Here is a 20,597-nt window from a genome sequence, read left to right as displayed (position 1 = left end):
AAGCAAACATGAAAGGATGCTGGCCCGGCAGAGATGTTTACAGAGCAGGAGGTCCACGAGGCTTTCCTGCCGTGAACCCCCGAGGATCGCACGGCAGCACAGAAGCGCGCCCTCTGAAAACGTGCCCCAGGTCACTGCACCAGCACAGGGGTCGAAGCCAGCAGTCCCCTCTGCGAGTGACTGAAAAGGGTCTGGGGCCCTGCAAGGCTCCTGGTACCTTCAGGACCCCATGGTGGGAGTAACGTGGCCAATTTACATCCCACCACGTTCTTCCTAAACGCGCAGAATCTGAGAAAGCATGCACTCAGGGGTGTGAACAGACTTGTTTTATGAGTTACTTGTATTTATTATCCCAGTGCTTTTGGGCAAATTATTTAATAACTTAATAATGATTCAATTCTATTATTATTCAAATTTGCCATTATTGAATTTAATAATTTTGGAGCCTCAGTTTCTGTATCTACGAAGTGAAAGTGTCAATCGTTTAGTCATATCCAACTCGTTGCAACCCCATAGACTGTAGCCCGCCAGGCTCCTCTGTCCATGGGATTCTCCAGGCAAGGGTACTGGAATGGGTGGCCATTCCCTTCTCCAGGGGATCTTTGTGACCCAAGGATAAAATCTGGGTCTCCTGAATTATAGGCAGATTCTTTACCATCTGAGCCAATAATTTTGGAGCCTCAGTTTTTGCATCTATAAAATGGGGATTAAAATGCCTCTTACAGGATTATCATTAGGACCAAAAAAAAAAAAAAAATCATGCCTGTGACTGGCTGTGACCTTGAGCTCATGACTTGACCCCAAGGTCCTTAGCTTCTTCATTTCCCAAACGGGTACACAGTACTAACAGCCAGAGCAGTTCAGGACTCCCTGAACTGACAGCTGCCAGGTTCACTCAGCATGGGGCTGAGGCTACGTGCTCAGAAGTGCCAGTTCTCTTCTTTGCCAAAATGTATGTCTCATCCTAAGCATTAACCTTTGTAAGGAAGGCGCCCTCTACCGCTGCTGGTTTCTTTCGCCTTTGTGTCTGACTTGGTGTCCCTCGCCTTCTAACCTGTGAGGTCGTTTCAGTTTCCAGCCCGTGACAGGTAATTATTTCAGGTTCACATCCAGTTAAGCTCCCTGTAACCTCAGGGTCCAATCTCACATTCCTCAGTGCGCGCCAGCGTGGGTGGACATCTGAGTCTACAGTCAAAGTCACGCGGACGCAAAGCGTTACTGACAGTCGCTCTCTGACTTGATTCTTCAGCTACAATTCCCCTTTGTTCTTTAGCAAGGACACCCCAAGAGCTCTATCAATGTGATGGAGACAGAGCCCAGCAGAGGGGTGCTGTGCTTCCTAAACCCTGGTGATGGGCGGTCTTGAAGCCGGCGTGGCTGCATCCGGGCAGACACTTCATCTCCTGTACAACATGAGACCCACTGGGCTCTGCATCCTCAGTAGGGCCACAGAGAATCTCCTGCATCTGTGAGAACATCTGAGCACTGCAGGCTCGAGGGTATCTCACGATGACATGGGCTAGGGGAAGGCTTTGAAGAGGTAGAGCCTCTATCTTAAAGCTCCTAGAGAGATGGGGGACCCTGGAAGCTCAAGTAGGAGCTATTAACAGGAGGATAAAAGGAAAGGATTTATTTAATTTTCATCCTCTTTGTGCTTGAGTATCTAGGGTAGAGAAGAGAGAAGTTTCTTTTTTGTCTTTGTCCATTTTCTTCTCGATTTTGCCTTTTACCTTTTTGTTTTTCGCCTCCTATTTCTGTGTCTTTCATCCTTTTTGGTCAGTCTTCGCTTCTTTTCCCTCCTTTCCTGTCTACCTAATTCCCTCCTCTCTTAGTCTTTTTTCCAGCCTTCCTCCCTTCTCTCTCCTTTCCTTTCTGTCTTCTTCCCTTATTTCCTTTATCTCTCTTCCTTCCTACAGAGGCATCAGCCCCACCGGTGTATATGGACTCCCGTTCTGTGTGCTGTGGGGGACGCAGCAGTGCACGTAGCCCCCCAGCACACAGGAGGCTGCCCCCGAAGCTGATGGCCCGGCATCTTGGTGGGAAACCCCTGAGTGTGGGGTCTCCCTCACATGGGCACTCTGCCAGCTGTTCTCACGTGTCAGCTCCATCCTCTCATCCAACAGGAGAGGATTCAGGTTCAGAGAGGGTCCAGGTGATGCGCTATCTGGGCGGAGCTGAAACCCTACCCCAAGTCTGGCGGATTCTGGGTCCTAAAGTCTACTCTTGCCTTGTGTCAAGCTAAGCACAGTGTGCATTCGGGGCATATTGAGATGTCTTCAACAGCTGCGCACATGGTTCTCAGCCCCTCGCAAATCTCAGCCTCAGTTTCCCCTCATGAATATCCAGGGCCCCGCAGCACGCACTGGCCGGGGCATCTCAGAGCCGCTGACCGGTTCTCTGCTTTCTCCTCAGAGGTGGCCGACGGCCTCTGCTGTGTGCTGACCACGCCCTGCCTCACTCAGACGGCAGCAGCCCCAGCAGTGAGAGACTCAGACTCACCTGTCACCCTGCGCCAGAAGACCTTTGACTGGAGGAGGGCGATAAGGTGTGTGTGTGTGTGTGTGTGTGTGTGTGTGTCCTCCATGAATGTATAAGCCCCAAACCAATACGTGAGCCCAGCACATAAAAACTGGCCTGTTCCTGCCAGCCTTGCCACCCCCTTTCTCGGAGCAGGTGCAGACCCCAGGAATCCCAATGTCCCTGGGAGACCGACCTGTCTCAGCTCCCACACCCTGGGTGGCGTGGTCCCAGCAGCTCCCCGCCACGGCCTCAGTAACCCCAGTTCTGCACACATTCATTCAGCACTCCTTCAGTGTCAGTTGAATATTTTCTAGCTGAATGATACCACCTTGCGCTTTTCTAATTGTTAGTATCCTAGACAGCAACACACAGATCAATCTCGTGTAAATTTAATATTGTTGTAAACTCAATAGTGAAGCTTAAACCCACCAGCAAAATCCGAAAGTGACTTCATGCTTTAAGGGGGAAAAAAAAATCTTCCTTTATTTGCCCTGATTGTCAGCTGTTGCATTTAAGGGGTATATGTAAGTGGGGCCTGGTGGGTTACCTTACTAATTAAATAATGATCCAGACATCCCACTGGTAAATTCAAAGAAAATCAGTGATCAGAATTGCCTAGGAAATAAAACAGCTGTTCCTTGTAAATTATCATGAGGAAAGATTCATTAAAATGTACAGCTGGAAGTTTTAGCCATCCAAGGAAAGAGTGGCTCAGAGAGGTCAGGTGATTTCTCCAAAATTACACAGCCACAGATGGAAGAAGCAGAATTAGAACAAGTTCGATACACGTTAACCAGGCTCTTCATTTGTTTTCCTTCCTTTTCTTATTCTCTTGTGCTCATCCCGCTCCGTCCTCTGCTTTGCCCCTTTCTCTGTCCACTGTCTACCCACTAACAGACAGCAAGAGGACTCGGAGCGGGCAGAGAGCCCGATCGCTGTGGATGAGTCCCTTTTCAGCTACGGCCTTCGGGAAAGCATCGCCTCATACTTGTCCCTGACAGGAGATGACAGCGCCTCCTTCGACCGGAAGAAGAAAAGCGTGTCCCTGATGTACAGTGGGAGCAAAAGGAAGAGCTCCTTCTTCTCATCACCACCGTACTTTGAAGACTAGCCGGAGAACAGACACCATGGTGTTTGCCCAAAAGAACAGAGGTTATGACTGTCACCTGGCATCCTGCACAGAGGCACATGGTCCCTGGGGAAACTCGCGTCTTCCAGAAGCCAAGAGAAGCCACGTGGAGAACTGAACTCTTGTCTTCTGTATCCACATCACGACAAAGGGAACCCCTCCCTGGTGTCTGATCCGGCACACTGCAAAACGTTGACTCCTGGCATCTTCGTGCAAGGGGGTCGGAAGAGCCCTGTGTGTGTGGATGTGTGTGTGGGTGTGTGTGGGTGTGTGTGTGGGTGTGTGGGGGTGTGTGTGTGTGCACGCTATATCTGTGCAAAAGACAAAGATGCTCTCTCACAAGAAAGTGCACTGGTGCTGATCTCCAGCACACCGCCCAGCTAGGCTCCCTCTGAGGCCACTAGAGAAAACTTCTGAATGAGAAAAGCCTGAGAAGAAAATGAGCCAGAAGTTACAGCCTGGCAGACAATCTGGGTTTGCAAATTGATCCCTTGCACTGAACTTTTGAAATCCATCTGTAAAGAGAGACCTCTGGGCTGCAGCTCCTCTCTTTCTAAGGGAGCTCAGTGACACTAAACGCTGACCTTATGACCTTCCTTATGAGTCCCCAGTCGGAAGATCCCTTTGGGTTCTAGCTCCAAAACTACGTGTGCAAAAGTCAGATGACTTCCCTACTTATGCAGAGACCAGGGGAAATGGGAGAGGAGGTGGCTGCCAATGGGAAAGCACAAGGGCGGGCCTGGGACGGAGCGCAATTTCGCAACATCACCAACCGTGGCTCGCAGCACAGAAAGGGCTTTTCTGGGATGCTGAGGGTCTTGCCTATCTTAATGCACCTGTTATTCATTCGTGATTACCAGAAGAGGCACTGTGTTAAGTCCTGTGTAGGTATCAGGCCCAGCAGTATAGACAGGAGGAAAATATTTGTATAGACAAATATTGTGGAAGTAGTGTGCTGTGCTAAGTCGCTTCTGTCATGTCTGACTCTTTGTGGCCCCATGGACTGTTGCCTGCCAGGCTCCTCTGTCCATGGGATGCTCCAGGCAAGAATACTGGAGTGGATTGCCATGTCCTCCTGGGACTGGGTGACCCAAGAGTTCATGTCTCAGCTGGATCCTTAAGTAGTAGAAGGGCTGGCTGGACTGGATAAGTAAGAATGGTTGGATATTTTGAAAAAAGGAACTTGATAAGTTCTAAAGAAATCATCCATCCAGTATCTTCTTCTAAAAAGAGTCTGTCAGCCACATGAATAAAAATGCTAAGCTCCAGAAAAGAGGGGAACCGGAGTGGCTTAATTCTGTCAAACAGAATTTTAAGAGATGAGAGAGAAAACACCACAAATTTCTGGACAAGGAGAAGCGATTCTCTCCAGATCCTGTTAGGAAGGGGTTGCAGTTGCCTCTAGGACCTGTTTCCCCGCCGTTGCAAAGGGCTTCCAGGAGAGGAGGGGTGCTGCTGATAGGAAAAGCCTGTCTGTTCAGCATATGCCTTCCAGCCGTCTGAGATCACTGCCCTGGTGGTGTGTGCACATGCGTTTACACGATTTTCTGTATCATCGGATTCCAGAGTGTTTATCCAAGAGGACGTTTGTGGTTTCCTCAACACTCCCCACAGGCTATTTCTAAAGGGCCGGCCGATGTATGGGAAATGAATGTAACTCTGGGGACGCCAACTCCCACCTCCTCGCCAATGGCAGATGTGTGTACTGCGTCTTCTGTACTGTTTTCCGTTGTAACCAACGAATGGTTGGGACGTTTGGGGAGGACTCGGCGGGGTGGGGTGGGGGCAGGTTTCAAATGGGAAGCATTACATTTTGCTAAATCATGTATTTATTCCTGATTAAAATAAGCCTAATAAATATTTAATTCTCGGGGACTCCCCTGGCAGTCCAGTGGTTGAGACTTTGCCTTCCAATGTAGTGGGGGGGATGCGATCCCAGGTCAATGGGCTAAGGCCCCACAAGCCTCACGGCCAAAACATAAAACAGAAATGTGTTTTAACAAACTCAACAAAGACTTTAAAAGTGGCCCACATGAAGAAATATTTAATTCTTGGCATGCTGGGGACAGGTTCCTGGGTGAGGCAGCTGGGTGGTTAGTTCAGAGGCTCTGTGGGTTGAGAATTTTTAAAGAAACTTGCAGCTGGAGAGAGAGGAGACCAGGGAACACAAGAGGAAGCCACACTGGTTAGTGTATTGGCGTCTCCTTGAGGTGCAGTCATAAGAAAACAGGGTTTCGTGACTTTTGAGGCTGTCTCATCCGACTTGGGGCTGGACATCCAAGATCCAGGGAGATAACAACTTCTTAGTGATTGTTACGAAAGTTTGGTCTCGCCTAGACACTCCTGCATGTTACTTGTGATAACTCTGCAATTTGTTCTTCCAAGAATTCCTTCCACAGATATGTTTTTGTACACCAACTAGATACCAGACACTGTTCTAGGGGCTGCGACCATTGCAGGGAAACCAGAAGAGGACCCTGCAAGCAAGCAGGGGGCAGGCGGTGTCCTTCCCAACCTAAGTCCCCAGGGGAGGCTCTCCTCTCCTTGCGTCCCCTCCCTTCTGCCTAAACTTCTAGACCCAGCCCCTCAGATGACAGCAAGACCCCAGGATGACAGAGAAACACATAGAAGGAATGTGGCCCCGGAGAAATCATGAGCTATCTGGACTCCCCACCTGGGAAAATGTTATGGGAAAGAGAAAAAAGAAACTCACTTGGTATTTAAGCTGCTTTCATGATGGGTCTCCTTATTAAAGCAGTTGAGCATTTGCTTCAAAGTGCAGAGAAATAAAAGGGCTTTCCAGTTAGCTCAGTGGTAAAGAATCCGCTTGCCAATACAGGAGACTTGAATTCTATCCCTGGGTCAGGAAGATCCCCTAGAATAGGAAATGGCAACCCACTCTAGTATTCTTGCCTGGAAAATCCCATGGGCAGAAGTACTTGGTAGGTTACAGTCCATGGGGTTGCACAGAGTCAGACATGACTGAATGACTGAGCACACACACTCTCACACAGAAATAAACCTGATTTGCAGATAGTGAGATAACTTTATAAAAATCCAATGGACCCAGCAGACAAAGTATTAGAGATGATAAGAAGGCTGAGCAGATGCAGAACCAACTTAGTTCCCAACACCCATGTTTACCGACTGGAGAGTAACACAGAAAACATGAAACCACTTAGGAAGGGTCTTGCCTCACAGCAAGTTTGCAAAGCTTTTATGGAGAAAAGTTCAAAACTCTATGAAAAGATAAGGCGACAAAAATACTATGGGCCTGGTTATAGGGTTAAGCTGATATAAGAACTAACATCCTAAAAACATATTTTGCCAAAATGATTTGAAAAAGTACATGAAACTACTGTCCAATTCCCATCAGGAATATTTTTTAAAATCAGTGAACTTATTCTGGCTTCCAGGGTAGCTCAGTAGTAAAGAACCCGCCTGCCAGTATAGGAGACACAGTTTCAATCCCTGGGTCCGGAAGATCCCCTGGATAAGGAAACGGCAACCCACTCCAGTATTCTTGCCTGGGAAATCCCATGGACAGAGGAGCCTGGCGGGCTACAGTCCGTGGGGTCTCAAAGAGTCAGATGTGACTTAGTGACTGAACAAAAACAACATTAAAACGTATCCCAACGTACATACAGAAGCATCAAAACCCATGAATAGACAGGCCAATTTTGCCTTAGAGAAGTACCAGGGTAGGTGAGTGCTCCTGAGAGGTTCATGTGGAAACAGGAGAAAACAGTGTTCTGGACCCAAACCACCATCTCCCTCGCACTGGCCCCAGATGGTTTAATGGACTCAGCGTGGTCTTAGATGCTCTCTTTGAACCAGGAGCTGAGCTAAGTGTTAAGGCCGTACTAAGGAGATGAATCCTATACCCAACCAAGCCTGCAGTCACAGTAGAAATGGAATAAGCTGTGCTAGAAAACATGACAAGCAAGTAAAAAAAATCAGAATTCCTAAAAGTTACCAAGCAGAAGTCTCTTCACCACAGTGAGATTCTTTCTGTTTTAGAGATGGAGAAAGGCTTCGAGGTCCCATCCAGCTGAGCCCTAAAGATGGACTGAGTTTCCAGGTGGAAAACAGGACGTGCTGACCACAGACCAGCGCGGAAAAGATCTAGAGGAAGGCGTGGCATTTTCTAGGAATGGTGGCAGAGCTGGTGAGCCTGGACTGCAGGGTTTGTGTGGGAAAGGAGAGAGGAAAATTTAGTGTGAGGCCAACTCCCGGGGCCTGGAGCTCACTCTGAGGAATGTAGAATTGGGGCAACGTTGTAGGAAAGCCATGGAAACTTTTTCTAAGTCCTGTAAATCACAGCGTGGAGGACACGACCTCTTTTACCTTCTCTTAAAACTGGCCAAGGGGTCAATGCCACAGAATTCAGGCTTGTAACATGGCCTCCCCTTCCTTCTTCAACCTTCCACGAGGGTAGGTGAAACCTCCCACCTCCCGACCTGCTTTTGTTTGGAATTGCCTTTGCTTGGCATCGGACATGGGGAACTGGGTTTCTTAAGTTCCCACAGGGTGCAGCACACTTTACAATGAGTTTACATCACGACTCCTCTAATCCTCGGAAAACAGAATTAATCACACCCATTTTATCCATGAAGCAGGTGAAGTAAAGGGTTTCACCCAAGGCCAGCATCTTAACGCAAGCTTGTCTGATTTTAGGCTCTTTGACACACTGAGACCCTGAACACATCCCAGGCTCTTGGAGAAACATTCTCACAGGATTCGGCTTCACAGGTTCCAGCCCCTAACGCAGTGCTTTCTTGACTGTGTGTTCTCTAGCAGGTCACTAAACATCTCTTGGCTTTCTCATGTCTAGATTAGAAACAGAATAAATGTCCCTTGCAAATCAATGTCAGGAACCTATGAGATCATGGATTTATGGTCCCATACACGCTAAACAAATACATATAAGCTATTAATTATCAAAGGAGTCTGTCTCGTTCAAATTTCAATAGTTCTGGCCCCAAGCTTTGCAGAAAGACTGAAGATTTTATCCAAGAATATATCACCACCTCACTTTCATTCCTCCAAACATCTGTTGGTAGAGAGCACGTTGAAGGAACTGCTAATATATTGAAGTATTTTAGTTCTCTCAGTTCCAAATAATTTCACACGCATCCCAAAGACTGTGGGGAACAGTTGTAAAAGCTGTCTCTAAATGACTAAAACAGAAGGAGGATTTATTTTTAAATACACTACCATTTGTTAAAAACAGATTCGTTTTTGAAATTCCCCAAACATCTAAACTCTCCAGAACTTTTAAAAGGAAAATTCTGCCTTCTGGGCCTACTGGAAGGTATTTTTGGTGTCCTCTGGGTCCCCTTGAGTGTCTGGTTTCTGAGAGGGCCCTGGGGGGAATCCCTTTGGGATCAACTCAAAGTCAGGAAGGTCTGCTTTCAACTCCAGAAACTGCAAGATGTTTGTGCTCAGGTCTCCTGCCACTCAGATGGACCCCATATGGAGGGACAGACTGAAGACCACCCGAAGCGAAGGACAAGAAACACAAGAAGGAGGTGGGAGGAAGGGAAGCGGGCCGGCCTGTGGGTCCCAGGACACACACCATCGCTCCCCTACCCAGGTTTGCGAGCCAGCTCCTTCACTGGCTGTCAATCACGGAGCATTGACCATAAGCCAGCAGTGCTGGGTGCCCCGGGCTCTGTGGAGAGCCGGGCACTGCTGGCCCCTGCTGTCCTGGAGTTGACAGTCTGTGGGAGACACACATGTGGCAGGAAGAGTAATTCTGCACTGGTGGGGAAGCAGGAGAAAGGCTGGATGAGATTTACAGGTGGCAGCGGCCACAGGAAGGGGATCCAACCCGAGGCTGGAAAGTCTGGAAGGAGTCCCTGAAAGACGAGTAGGTCAGGAAGGAGAACGATGGGAGGAAAGCACTTCAGGCAGAGGAGAGCACCTGGAGGAGGCTGAATATAGCACAGACTTCTCAGTAAATACTAGAAGGCTCCGTGGCTGCCGGAGATACAGAAAGTGGCAGGAGGCGCTGCTCCCTCTCAGGGCAGAGACAATGCCCATCCAGCCTCAACTGTGCGCTCTGAACTGGCACTTCTCTACCCTCCTCGTGGTCATGGGTTTGGACCTCAGGAAGGCTGGACAGAGCTGGGTGTGGTTTGATGGCCTTAGAATCGCCAGCTGGTCATGTCACTGGCCCTGACGGTTCTCCGTTGCTCTTTCCTTTGTGTCACTTAACAGTCTCCTCATTGCTTTCTTTTCCTCCAGCACTGCCCCCGTACATTCATCCTCCGCCAAGCTCTAGAAGTCTGACCCTTCGATGGTAAGAGTGTTCACAGTAACACTATTGCCAGTAGCCAAAAGGGGGAAGCAACTCAGATGTCAATCAGCAGACGAATGGATCAACAAAGCATGGTGTACACACACAATGCAATATCACTCAGCCTTAAAAATAAATGAAATTCTGATGCATGCTACAACATGGATGAACATTGAGGACGTTATGCTAAGTGAAATAAGCCGGTTACAACAGGACAGAGCTCATAGGATTCCACTCACCTGAGATAAATTCGCATTAGAGTAGGGAAATTCACAGAAGACAGAAAGTAGAAGAGACGTTACCAGGGGCTGGGAGGAAAGGAGAGTGGGGAGATAGTGCTTAATAGGTGCAGAGTCTCTGTTTGGAACGATGAAAAGGTGCTGCTGACGATTAACACTGGTGGTCGCACAACATTGTGAATGTACTTAATGCCAGTGAATGGTATGCTTACTAATGGTTAAGGTGGGAAACCAAACCAGCAAACAAACAAAAGCCATCAACGGCTCACATGCACTCAGGATAAAACCCAAGGTGTTCGGTGCAGTCTGGCCGCTCTCTGCCTCCCAGCCTCCACTCCATGGTCCAGGCAGACTCTGCCCTCCCGCTGCACTGCATGATGGGCAGATCCCAGTGAGGAGCCCTTGATGCCAGGACTCTGGTTGTGTGCCAGTACAGCCTGCAGCATCAGCATGCACAGTCCCTCTCCCAGGGCACGCCCTCCTCCCTGAGCTTGGTGGGGGGCTTCTCTCTGAGCTGCCATAAGACTCTCTTTTAAACAGCTGCTTTAAGTGTCTGTCCCCTCTCTCTCAAGTAAACTACAAGCTTCCTGAAAACTAGGGCACAGATCATGTAGTAAGGCATTTCCAGCAATGAGCATAGTACCTGGCACCAGCTGGACATTCAATAAAATTAGAAGCTAATCAGAACAGCCAACAGAGCTTATGCTGTGGTTAACAGGTAGTTTCCTCCATCATAGTTATTCCATCCCTATCATTATCATATCACCATCATCATCATTTTCACCACCTTCATCACCATCACCATCATCATCATCATTAACACTACCCTGTCTACATGATTAGTACTTAAGCTACGAGTAGCTATGAGTAGCCAGTAACATCCTGGCTCATGTACGCATAGAAAGATGGCCATGGGCAGGACACCAATTCAGAACAAAGGAAAAAGGAAATCCAAGCAATCGAAGTCAGGTGGGGGAAGGAAGGACCACCTTCAGCAAGACTGAAGACAGAGTGGGCAGCTCACCATCAGCACAGCTCTCCGGAAGAGTCTGGAGTTGGCGGCCCTGGTGGTTACAAGGTGGATGCTGGCTATATCGGCTCCGCCACGGTCTGCTGCCAGGGTCACGCGCCGAGGGTCCCCGCCAAACGCTCGGATGTGGGTCTGCACCCAGGTCAGAGCCACCACCTGGTCCAGCAGCCCCCAGTTGCCGCTCAGCTCGCTGGACCCTTAAGAAAGAGGAAAGCCTTTAACCCTCTGTGACCCTGCGCCCTGGATGCAGCCAATCAGGCATGTGGTGCCTGTGGGGGACTTAGACTCCTGTCCACCCAGGTCAGGACTGTGGTTTCTCAATATGGTGGGAGAGCCTGGGCTCCGGAATCAGGCCCATCCAGCTGGGATTCTCCCATCAGCCTTTGCCAACTAGGAGACCATGGACACGTCCCTCCACGTCTGTGAACTAAGGCTTTCCCATCCTAGAAGGGGTGGCTCCTCAGATGAGAGGCAACGCGTGTTCAGAGCCCCCACTTGGCACATCCAGGGAAAACAAGATGAGCTTCCTGCCCTGGATCCTCCCTGACTGCCCCTGACTCTCCATGTCTCTTCCCCATGACAAAGGCCAGGCCAGCCTGAGCCATCAGTCTCACCCCTTCCCACCACCTTCCGTGACCTTAAGCAGCACTCAGTAGAGCTGATCTTTTTTTTTCTTATAATTCAGGAAATATTTTGTATTTTATTTTTAGATTTTTTTTTGATGATGACCATGTTTAAAGTCTTTATTGAATTTTTTGCAATATTGCTTCTGTTGTATATTTTGACTTCTTGGCTGCAAGGCATGTTAGCTCCCTGACGAGGGATCAAACATGCACTTCCTGCATTGGAAGGCGAAGTTTTCACCACTGGACCACCAGGGAAGTCCCCAGTAAATATTTTCTGAAAGCTCAGCACTTTAAAAAATTGAATGATTTGGACACAGAAAACATACAGCCAGAACATTCTTCTCCTTGGCATTTGAGACACTCTATGCCCAGGCCCCATGGCCATCTTCTGAATTGAGCGGACCCTCCTTAGTCTACACCACTAAGGACTCTGGAGCACCAGGCCAGTCCTGGTCCGAGCCGAGGCTCACGCCCTTCTTCTCTGGCAGACCCTTGGCTTCAACCACCGCCTACGTGTGGCTGACTCTCAGGATGACGTCGCTGCCCAGAGCACTCTCCAGGCCCAGGTCCCTCACGTGCCTCCAGGAGGCTGTCTCACGGGCACCTCAGGTCCATTCAATCCCAAAGGGAATCGATTCTAAGTCTCTTGAGCGCCCTGCCAGCAGCTTCTCCTGAGTTTCTTACCTTCTCCCTCAAACCCAGCCATACCCACCCACTCCTCTCCTGCACAAGCTTGTGGGTCTTCCCGGACTCCTCTTTCAGCTGCATCCCCTCTTCCCCGCTCCCCTGGTGTGGTGCGTGCTCCCCCACTGATCTCTGCCCCGTCTCTCCTAGAGCTGTTCACTGGCCTCCTGTATCAGCACGCTCCTCCCGCCCCTGAATTCTCCGTGTGCATCCAGAGTGATCTTCTCAATTGTAATTTTGATTATCTCTCTCTCTGAGACACACACACACACACAACAATGTACACACACACCCCCCAATGTACACACACACCAGTGTACACACATACACTAGTGTACACACACCAAGGTACACACACACACAAGAAAGTACACACACACAAACACACACACCAGTGTACACACACACACACACAATCAATGTACACACACACACACACACACACCCTGCCCCATCCTATGTAAAGTCTCCCATCTCATCTCATGGTCCTTCGGGCACCATTTCTTCTCGTGCATTCCAAGCCCCCCAGGACCTGGTCATCCTCCTCTCGGGGCACATCTCCCTCTGTCTCTCCCCTGTCCTGTGCCACAGCCACCCAGGCTCACCAGCAGATGCTCAAACACAGCAGCCCTCCCCTCCCCCACCCTGGGCTCGGCACATGTGACTTCCTTCACCCAGACCCCTCCCTCTGCCCTTGACCTGCCCTAGCTCTGACCTCCGACCCAGTCATCCTCTGAGTCTGAGTTACAGCGTCAACTCACAGGCAGCCTCGGGGGAAGTGAGGGTCCCCTTTCAGAGTACTTGTCAGCATGGGCTCCCCTGCGAGACTCTGCCCTCCACTAAAGCCAGTGGCACGCAGTCGGTCCTTATGAAATGTTAAGTGAATGAAATGACTACACTTATGATGAACACGATTCAGTATCAAGTGAGAAACTATCAACAAAAACCCATTTCCCCAGATAGAAAAGCAGCAAGACCTTGCATCCTGATTCCCCAGCCTGCTGTTCACAAAGAGCTGACGACACACCAGCTCGGTGCACATAATGGTTCGAATTACTCCTCCAGCTGGGGAGATGCTCAGAATTTCTTCAAACGCATTTCATGTTCTGGGTTTAATGAAGCCATTGGCACCCTTCTCGGTGGGCTTTTCTGGATTGCAGACACATTCTGTTTGTTTTCAAGGTCTCAGGGAGGGCAGGAAGGCTGGGCAGCGGCTGAACAAGACCCGGTCTGAGAGGTGACGCCCACAGCCTGCATTTCCAGGGACAATATAGAGGCAGGACACTGTCCCTGACTTCCAGGGCCCCATGTACCAGCTTCCCACTGACAACGCTGACCTTCTGGGGTCTACAGACCCCTAGGAAGTCACAGATGAGGGTGCTTTCAGGAAGCAAATCTGAACCGGGCTTCACTTTATGCCAGCACCGTGCCAAGTAGTGCAGCCAGCAAGACAGACAAGGTCTCAGCCCTCAGGGCAGACAGCCTCCAGGACACGCACAGGGAGCAGCCAACTAGCTGATCCGAGATGGTCTAACTCAACCCTTTTATTTCCTAGTAGAACCTAAGACTTGAAAAGGAAAGAGTTTGTTTAGTTGCAAGAAGTAAATTTTCTTTCAGATTTTATTTTTAATGTGGGACCAAAGTCTTTATTGAATTTGTTACAATACTGTTTCTCTTTTATGTTTTGGTTTTCTGGCCACAGGGCATGCAGGATCCTAGCTTCCTGATCAGGGAAGGAACCCACACTCCCTGAACTGGAAGGCGAAGTCTTAACCACTGGGATGCCAGGGAAGTTCCCTAGAAGCAAATCTGAGATAGAATTGGCTCTTAAATCTAACACACACTCAGTACCTTTTGTCCTAACATTCAATCCAATTCAGCAAACATTTGTCAAAAAAAAAAAAAAATCTATGGTGTGCAAGGCACTCTGTTATTTTCATTAAAAATTTTAGGTACTCTTTTTATGGAACCTCTGCTCAGAAGCCTTCATAACTCCTTCATTCCTGCTGCACACAAAGTCTAACTTCTTCCTGGCTTTTCCTCCCCTCTAAGATTAACTTCAGGCTTCCCTGGTGGCTCAGCTGGTAAAGAATCTGCCTGCAATACAGGAGACCCGGTTTCTATCCCTGGGTTGAGAAGATTCCCTGGAGGAGTGTCTGGCAACACACTCCAGTATTCTTGCCTGGAGAATTCTATGGACAGAGGAGGCTGGTGGGCTACAAGTCCATGGGGGGTGGGTCTCAAAAAGTCGGACAAAACTGAAGCGACTAAGCAGTAGCAGCAAGATTAACTTCAGCCCATCTGAGCAGTCTGCGTTCCCTTCATTTTCCAGCACCCATCCTACTCCAGACCTTGGGGTCTGCTCATCGCCTGTGCTCATCACCCTACAGTCTGGTCTTGGCTGAGCTCCATTCTCTTCATCTTCAGGGCTGAGCTCTGGTCTCACCTGGCTCAGCCCCACCACAAACATGCAGCAAGCAGTGCTGCTGGGGGCATGAAACTGGACAGGGCTGCTCTCTGCTGGCCAGGCATGTACAGTCCAGGAGGGAGTCCAGGATGTGAGTGGAAGATCTCTGGATAACGTGATCATGCACTTCTCCAACTGCCTCACCCCACCCTGATCTAATCCTCCAGCTCTCTTCTCCCCACTCTCTGTTCAGAACACATCAGCAAGCATTCAGTTGTTCCCTCATGGTCTAAATGGCTCTTGCTTGCTCATTTGATTTATTCAGTTATCCTTCTAAAGCTCCTCAGCCAGGCTCACAGCAGTTCCTCCCCCAGTTCTTGTTGATGGCCATCAGTAAAAGGGATCATGGTGCATGGGCTGTGCAGGTGGGTTATGGAGCCAGACCAGTCAGGCACTGGTCTTACTCCACCCCTACAAGCTCAGCAGGGCCCTGGATGAGTTACTTAATGTGACTTGACTTTCTCCGTCTGTAAAATGGGATAACAATAGTACCAACTTCAACAGGTTGTTATGATGATTGAATTTGTTAAGATTTGTAAAAGGAACAGAATGATGCAGAGCCTAGTATAAAGTACTCTAGAAGTTATTTGTCTTTTCTTAAATAAAATAAAACAGGTTTAGATCCAGCTATTATCTCACAGATGCCCTTTGTGGGGTCTATGTTGTCTTCAGCAACAGAAGTTGCACTGGTGATGGAACAGGACTCTGGGCCTGTTCTTCTGGTCAAAAAGGGGAGCAGACCCCTCAGAGGGGAGCCTCTAAGGGGAAGCTCTGAGTGCCCCCAGGATGATGGGGTGATGGGCACATTACGGGGCCTGGCCTTCGGTCTGGCTCCCAGGCCAAAGCACACTTCCTCTGCTCCCACACCATGCAGGAGGCCTGCGGGCCATGGCCCACCCACTCCTCTGACCCTACAGGCCACTGGCCCTGGGTCCCCTCACCGCATTGCTTTGCCAGAGAGAGGAGGGTAATCACTGTGCCCTACACTGGCGGGGTCTGTCCTGCCTGTGAGATCCAGGCAGGGGGACCCCTTCACTTCCTTTCCACCTGCTCTTCACCAGGAACCATGCTCCTTCTAAGTACTATTGAGTTTGGGCTTTTCTCTCTGAGAACACAAGTTTGTCTAGTCGGCAGCAGAGCTGACATCAGTTTCTGTTTCCATCTCTCTCCCATCTCTTTCTTAATGTGCCTCTGGAGTCTGGCGCTCTCGGGGGATTATCTTCACTCTGAGCTACAACAGCAGATGCCGCGTGCATTCATCACATGAGATAAAGTACATGAAGTGGCAACTCGGCATGAGTCAGTAACTGCCAGGGCTGCTGCTGGCCAGATGCAGGGCCCAGACATGGCTGTAGCAGAGCCCTCACTTACAGAGGCCCTGCTAGGGAAAGGGAAGGGGTGTTAACCTTGGGAGCCCCTGTGAGGTACCAGCAAGCTTCCAGATGTTTGCCTTCACATGCCTGATCTCATGAGAGGTGAGCGACCTGGGATGGATGAGATGCGGAGGGACTGAACCCAGGTCTCCTGCATTCTAGGCATATTCTTTACCCTCTGAGCCACCAAGAGCCTAAGGGGGCTGGTAAATGATCCACCTGCCAATGCAGTAGATGCTAGAGATGTGGATTTGATCCCTGAGGTCGGGGAAATCCCCTGGAGTAGAAAATGGCAACAGACTTCCAGTATTATTGCCTGGAGAATTCCATGGACCGAGGAGCCTGGCTGGCTACAGTCCATGGGGCCACAGAGATGGGGACACAACTGAGCGACTGAGCACACACACTCAGAAGTGAGGCAGAAAGCCCCTTGACCTCTCTGAGCCCCGTGCTTTTCTCTGTGAAATGGCCATACTGTGCTGACCTCGCGGAGGTACCTGGAGACTAGGATGACGTCATCTGGGAAAGACGTCTGGTAGAGACACGGACACTGCGTGAGCGTCACTCTCTTTCTCTCTTGTTTACGGCATTGCTTTAAGCAGAGGAACAGGCAGTGTTGCAAGCCAGGAGTGAGAAGGGGTGGGTGTTCTCTGCCTCCCCCAACACTGCTCCCAGAAATGGGGTCGCCTTCCCAGAAGCCTGCAGAATTCTCCATAGATTACAGCCCATGAAATCATAAGCCCGCCCCCTCACTGACGGGTAGCATATGGAAATTCTCTTCTGTCTGGAAAAGCTCTGAGCCGGAGTCAGCCAGGTCTGTGGAAAGCCCCACCCGAGCGGGTCCCACAGGCTGGCTTCTGAGTTTCACCATCTCTTTAGCGAAAGGAGCTCCTGACTTAAGAGTCATCAGTGGTGTTTTTGAAAAGAGGAAAGAAAATCCAGCAGGAGAGTCCAGTGCTCTAGCAGCCGCCGCTGCCTCTCTGAAGGAAAGCCTGGAATGGGTTCATCAGCCACACTCCCCTCATTGCCACTGGTCACATGTTGCCTTAACTTGTTGCCCGTCTCATGTCTGCTGTGCAAACCTAAAGTCTTTGTTATGACACTCAAGACCTCTAGCCACATGATCCACCCAGCCCTATCCCCCAGGGCTCCGGGGTTCTGCTCACGCTGGATGCCTGCCTCACTCACCCACGCTCTGGAGGAGCCGTGGTTCCGGCCACATTACATCCCACCCCCCGCCCCCAACCATATCCATCATGCAAGACATCCCAGGTCTTAAACGAGACCCCCAAAGAACAGAGATGATGCTCAGCGCTGTCCTTGAGGACACACAAAGCCCATCACAGCCTCTGGAGCCCCTTCACACATAGCACCTTGCATGAGTCTCACAGTGACTTTGTTAGTTGGGTTAAAATTACTCCTATTTTAGAGGAGAAAACTGAGACTTGGAGAAAGGGAGGGTTTTGTCCAAGGTCACACAGAAAACACATGGCTCTTTGGATTCCCAGACCAGGACACCTGCCCTCCACCACAGCCGCCTAACAAACAACTGCTCTACCACTGGAGGTGGGGTGGGGTTGGGTGGAGTGGGGCTGGGGTAGAGATGAAAGAAAAGATGCGGGTGGATGATGCTGGGATTGGTCCAAGCCTCAGTTCTGCCCTGGGGGCTGGTGGGAAGGTGGAAGGTGTAGCCTGAGGGATAATGTCTGTGACTGCAAAGAAGACAGGCCAGAAGTTGACGGTGATGATGGAAATCATTGTCTATGCAGCCCTTGCTCCAGGAAACGGCTCTCTGAAGACCCCAGAGCTCTTATCCACCCCTTAGCATCTCCAGGGCACATGGACCCTGGTGGTGAATCCTGGCTCTGCCTTTTCCTGACCATGTGAGCCTGAGCAAGGGTCTAGCCCTCTGGGGTCTCAATATGCACAAGCATACACACAGAGTTATTAATATCACAAGACAAAACACTTAAGGTACTTGGAACGGCTTCAGACACGTGGTGAGTTTCATCAGTGGCAACTGTGACCTACGGGCATCAGCATGGCTGGAGTGTCTCATGAAGGTACTGGCTGTACTCAGTGGGCTGGAGGAGGGCCAGGGGCCGGGAAGGGATGAGGTTTTAGGAAGAAAGGACTAAACGCACACAAAGAACACACTCGGCTCAGGGAGTCAGCGGTCCCCACCAACCCCAGCAACTCACCGGAACTCAGGAAGCCGAAGATGCCCGTGCGATAGCTGGCTGTGACCACAATGAGGTTGCCGACAGCAGCCAGGAAGGAGCCATCCACTGCCGGCCGGTCCCCAGTGCCCTTGCCCTCCGCGGCATTGTGGAAGAACACCAGCACGGACGCGTTGGGGGCCTGCAGGGGGTGCAGAAATGTGGGGGCTACAGGCGGCCACCTCCCCCTCCAGCGCTTGGGCAGGGCACCTTTGCCATGTAGGTGCCAGACCGAGCCAACACACAACTCTGGGTGTGTCAACACACCTACCCCAAGGCCAGGCAGGGGCAACAGAGCAGCCCAAGAGAGAAGTGGCAAAGCTACTTTTGACTGGAAACTCCCTGATGGGGAAGGGGTCCTGGATTTGAAGTCAGGATATGGGGATCAAGCCTCTGCTCAGGCCAGCTGTGCTTTCTTAGTAAGCCACGAAGCCTCTCCTAGCCTCAGATTCTACACCTCTAAAGTGGGAAAGGGGGGAGAAGATAGAAATAAACATACCTATCATTTCCTCCTAGAGTCCGTGTGAAGACCAATGACATTGTAGATCAACTGTAAAGTACTGTCGTCAACTTCTTGCTCACATTATGGCAAAAGTGTATGCTCACTGGTCACCACTCACTGGCTTAGTCGTGAACTCTGGGACTCGACTGACCAAATCTACAGTAATAATTCACTAGCTGAGTGACCTTAGGCAAGTCATCTGACCTCTCTGAGCCTTGGGCTTTTCATCTATCCAATGGGAATGATACCTCTTAGAAGCGTCAGGAGGATCAGAAGGATGCTATGAGGTGTTCAGCCGATGACGGGCACAGACCTCCAGAGGTGGTCCCACCCCCGGCCCCTGTTCTTTCCAGTGGGTTCAACACTGTCCAGTTCCTACACTGCCCGAGTGATGGTCTCCTCCAGGCTTTAGGTGTGGTCTGTGTCCCACTCTTTGCCATTTACAACGTCTCTCTTATCACCTGTTCATTGGTTAATTAGTATCTATGCCTTGTTTTATTCCATTCTCATAAGAACTTCATGAGCTGATGCTATTTCTCTCCCTACTTGTCAAAACAGGAAACCGGGGCACAAAAAATGTGAGTTGCCTTCTCCAGGCCAGGGAGGCAGTGGTAAGTGGCAGGCTGGTTTGGAGCCAGGACTTAATTCAATACCCCCACAATGATCTGGGGCTGGGCATCACCATCACCTCCCTCACCCTAAGCTCTACGCTTCTATTGATGCAGCCCAGAGGAGGCTCCACGTTCAGATGCCCTTGTTCCAAATCTCACTCAGCAGCTTGCTGTGCTCAAATCTCCAAAGTGCATTGCCTCTGGCTGCTGGTGGCTCAGGGACCGGAAGTGGAGGCGCATCACATCCACTGTGGGATCTGCCAACACGACTCACGTTTCCTAAGGCTCATCGGTTCCGTTTTCTCTCATGAGTTCTGACCCTTCCCCCAAAACAGGAAACTCAACTCAACATCAGGATCCTAGATGCTACTTAGGCAGGTACAGGCTTCAAAACAGGGCCTAACCAGAGTCAACCCTGAATATTCACTGGGAGGACTGAAGCTGAAGCTCCAGTACTTTGGCCACCTGATGTGAAGAGCCAACTCACTGGAAAAGACCCTGATGCTGGGAAAGATTGAAGGCAGGAGGAGAAGGGGGTGACAGAGGATGAGATGGTTGTATGGCATCACCAACTCGATGGACATGAGTTTGAGCATGCTCTGGGAGTTGGTGATGGACAGGGAAGCCTGGCATGCTGCAGTCCATGGGGTTGCAAAGAGTCGGACACGACTGAGTGACTGAACTAAACTGCCTATTTCTGCTCCTCCCGCTGTAATGAAAGCCCCCTTGAGGACAGCAACTTTATTTTGTTCATAGCTGCAACCCATGGAGAACAGACCCTCCCATCACTGGCGCTTTATGAATATCTCTTAGAGAACTGAACCCAGATAACCATGCCCCATGCTCCCATGCAGGAGATGAGAGGAGGCCCTGGAGGAACCAGGCTGGCGCTCAGC

The 20,597-nt window shown here is 50.1% G+C and overlaps 2 protein-coding genes across 4 annotated transcripts in view; one reads left to right on the top strand and one right to left on the bottom strand.

Moving 5' to 3' along the window:
* The window catches only part of SLA (Src like adaptor), a 36,736-nt gene extending 31,212 nt beyond the window's left edge, over nt 1–5,524 (top strand). For all 3 annotated transcript variants that reach the window (XM_086337435.1, XM_086337436.1, XM_086337434.1), the window contains 2 exons: nt 2,413–2,545; nt 3,418–5,524. In XM_086337435.1, coding sequence (XP_086193561.1) covers nt 2,413–2,545; nt 3,418–3,631 — 347 coding nt within the window. In that variant the 3' untranslated portion in view covers nt 3,632–5,524. The remainder of the gene's footprint in view (nt 1–2,412; nt 2,546–3,417) is intronic.
* Nucleotides 1–20,597, bottom strand: part of TG (thyroglobulin) — a 235,284-nt gene that overhangs the window by 92,793 nt on the left and 121,894 nt on the right. Inside the window, exons 40-41 of the mRNA XM_086337437.1 lie at nt 18,571–18,730; nt 11,214–11,416 (exon numbers count right to left, since the gene is read on the bottom strand). Of these exons, the coding sequence (XP_086193563.1) occupies nt 11,214–11,416; nt 18,571–18,730 (363 nt within the window). The remainder of the gene's footprint in view (nt 1–11,213; nt 11,417–18,570; nt 18,731–20,597) is intronic.

This window comes from Bos grunniens, chromosome 14 (genome assembly GCF_055505025.1).
Source record: "Bos grunniens cultivar Pamir isolate PY7600 chromosome 14, Bosgru_T2T1.0, whole genome shotgun sequence".
Classification (NCBI taxonomy): domain Eukaryota; kingdom Metazoa; phylum Chordata; class Mammalia; order Artiodactyla; family Bovidae; genus Bos; species Bos grunniens.
The sequence above is the reverse complement of the archived record's forward strand: the minus strand, read 5'-3'. Positions and strand labels throughout refer to the sequence as shown.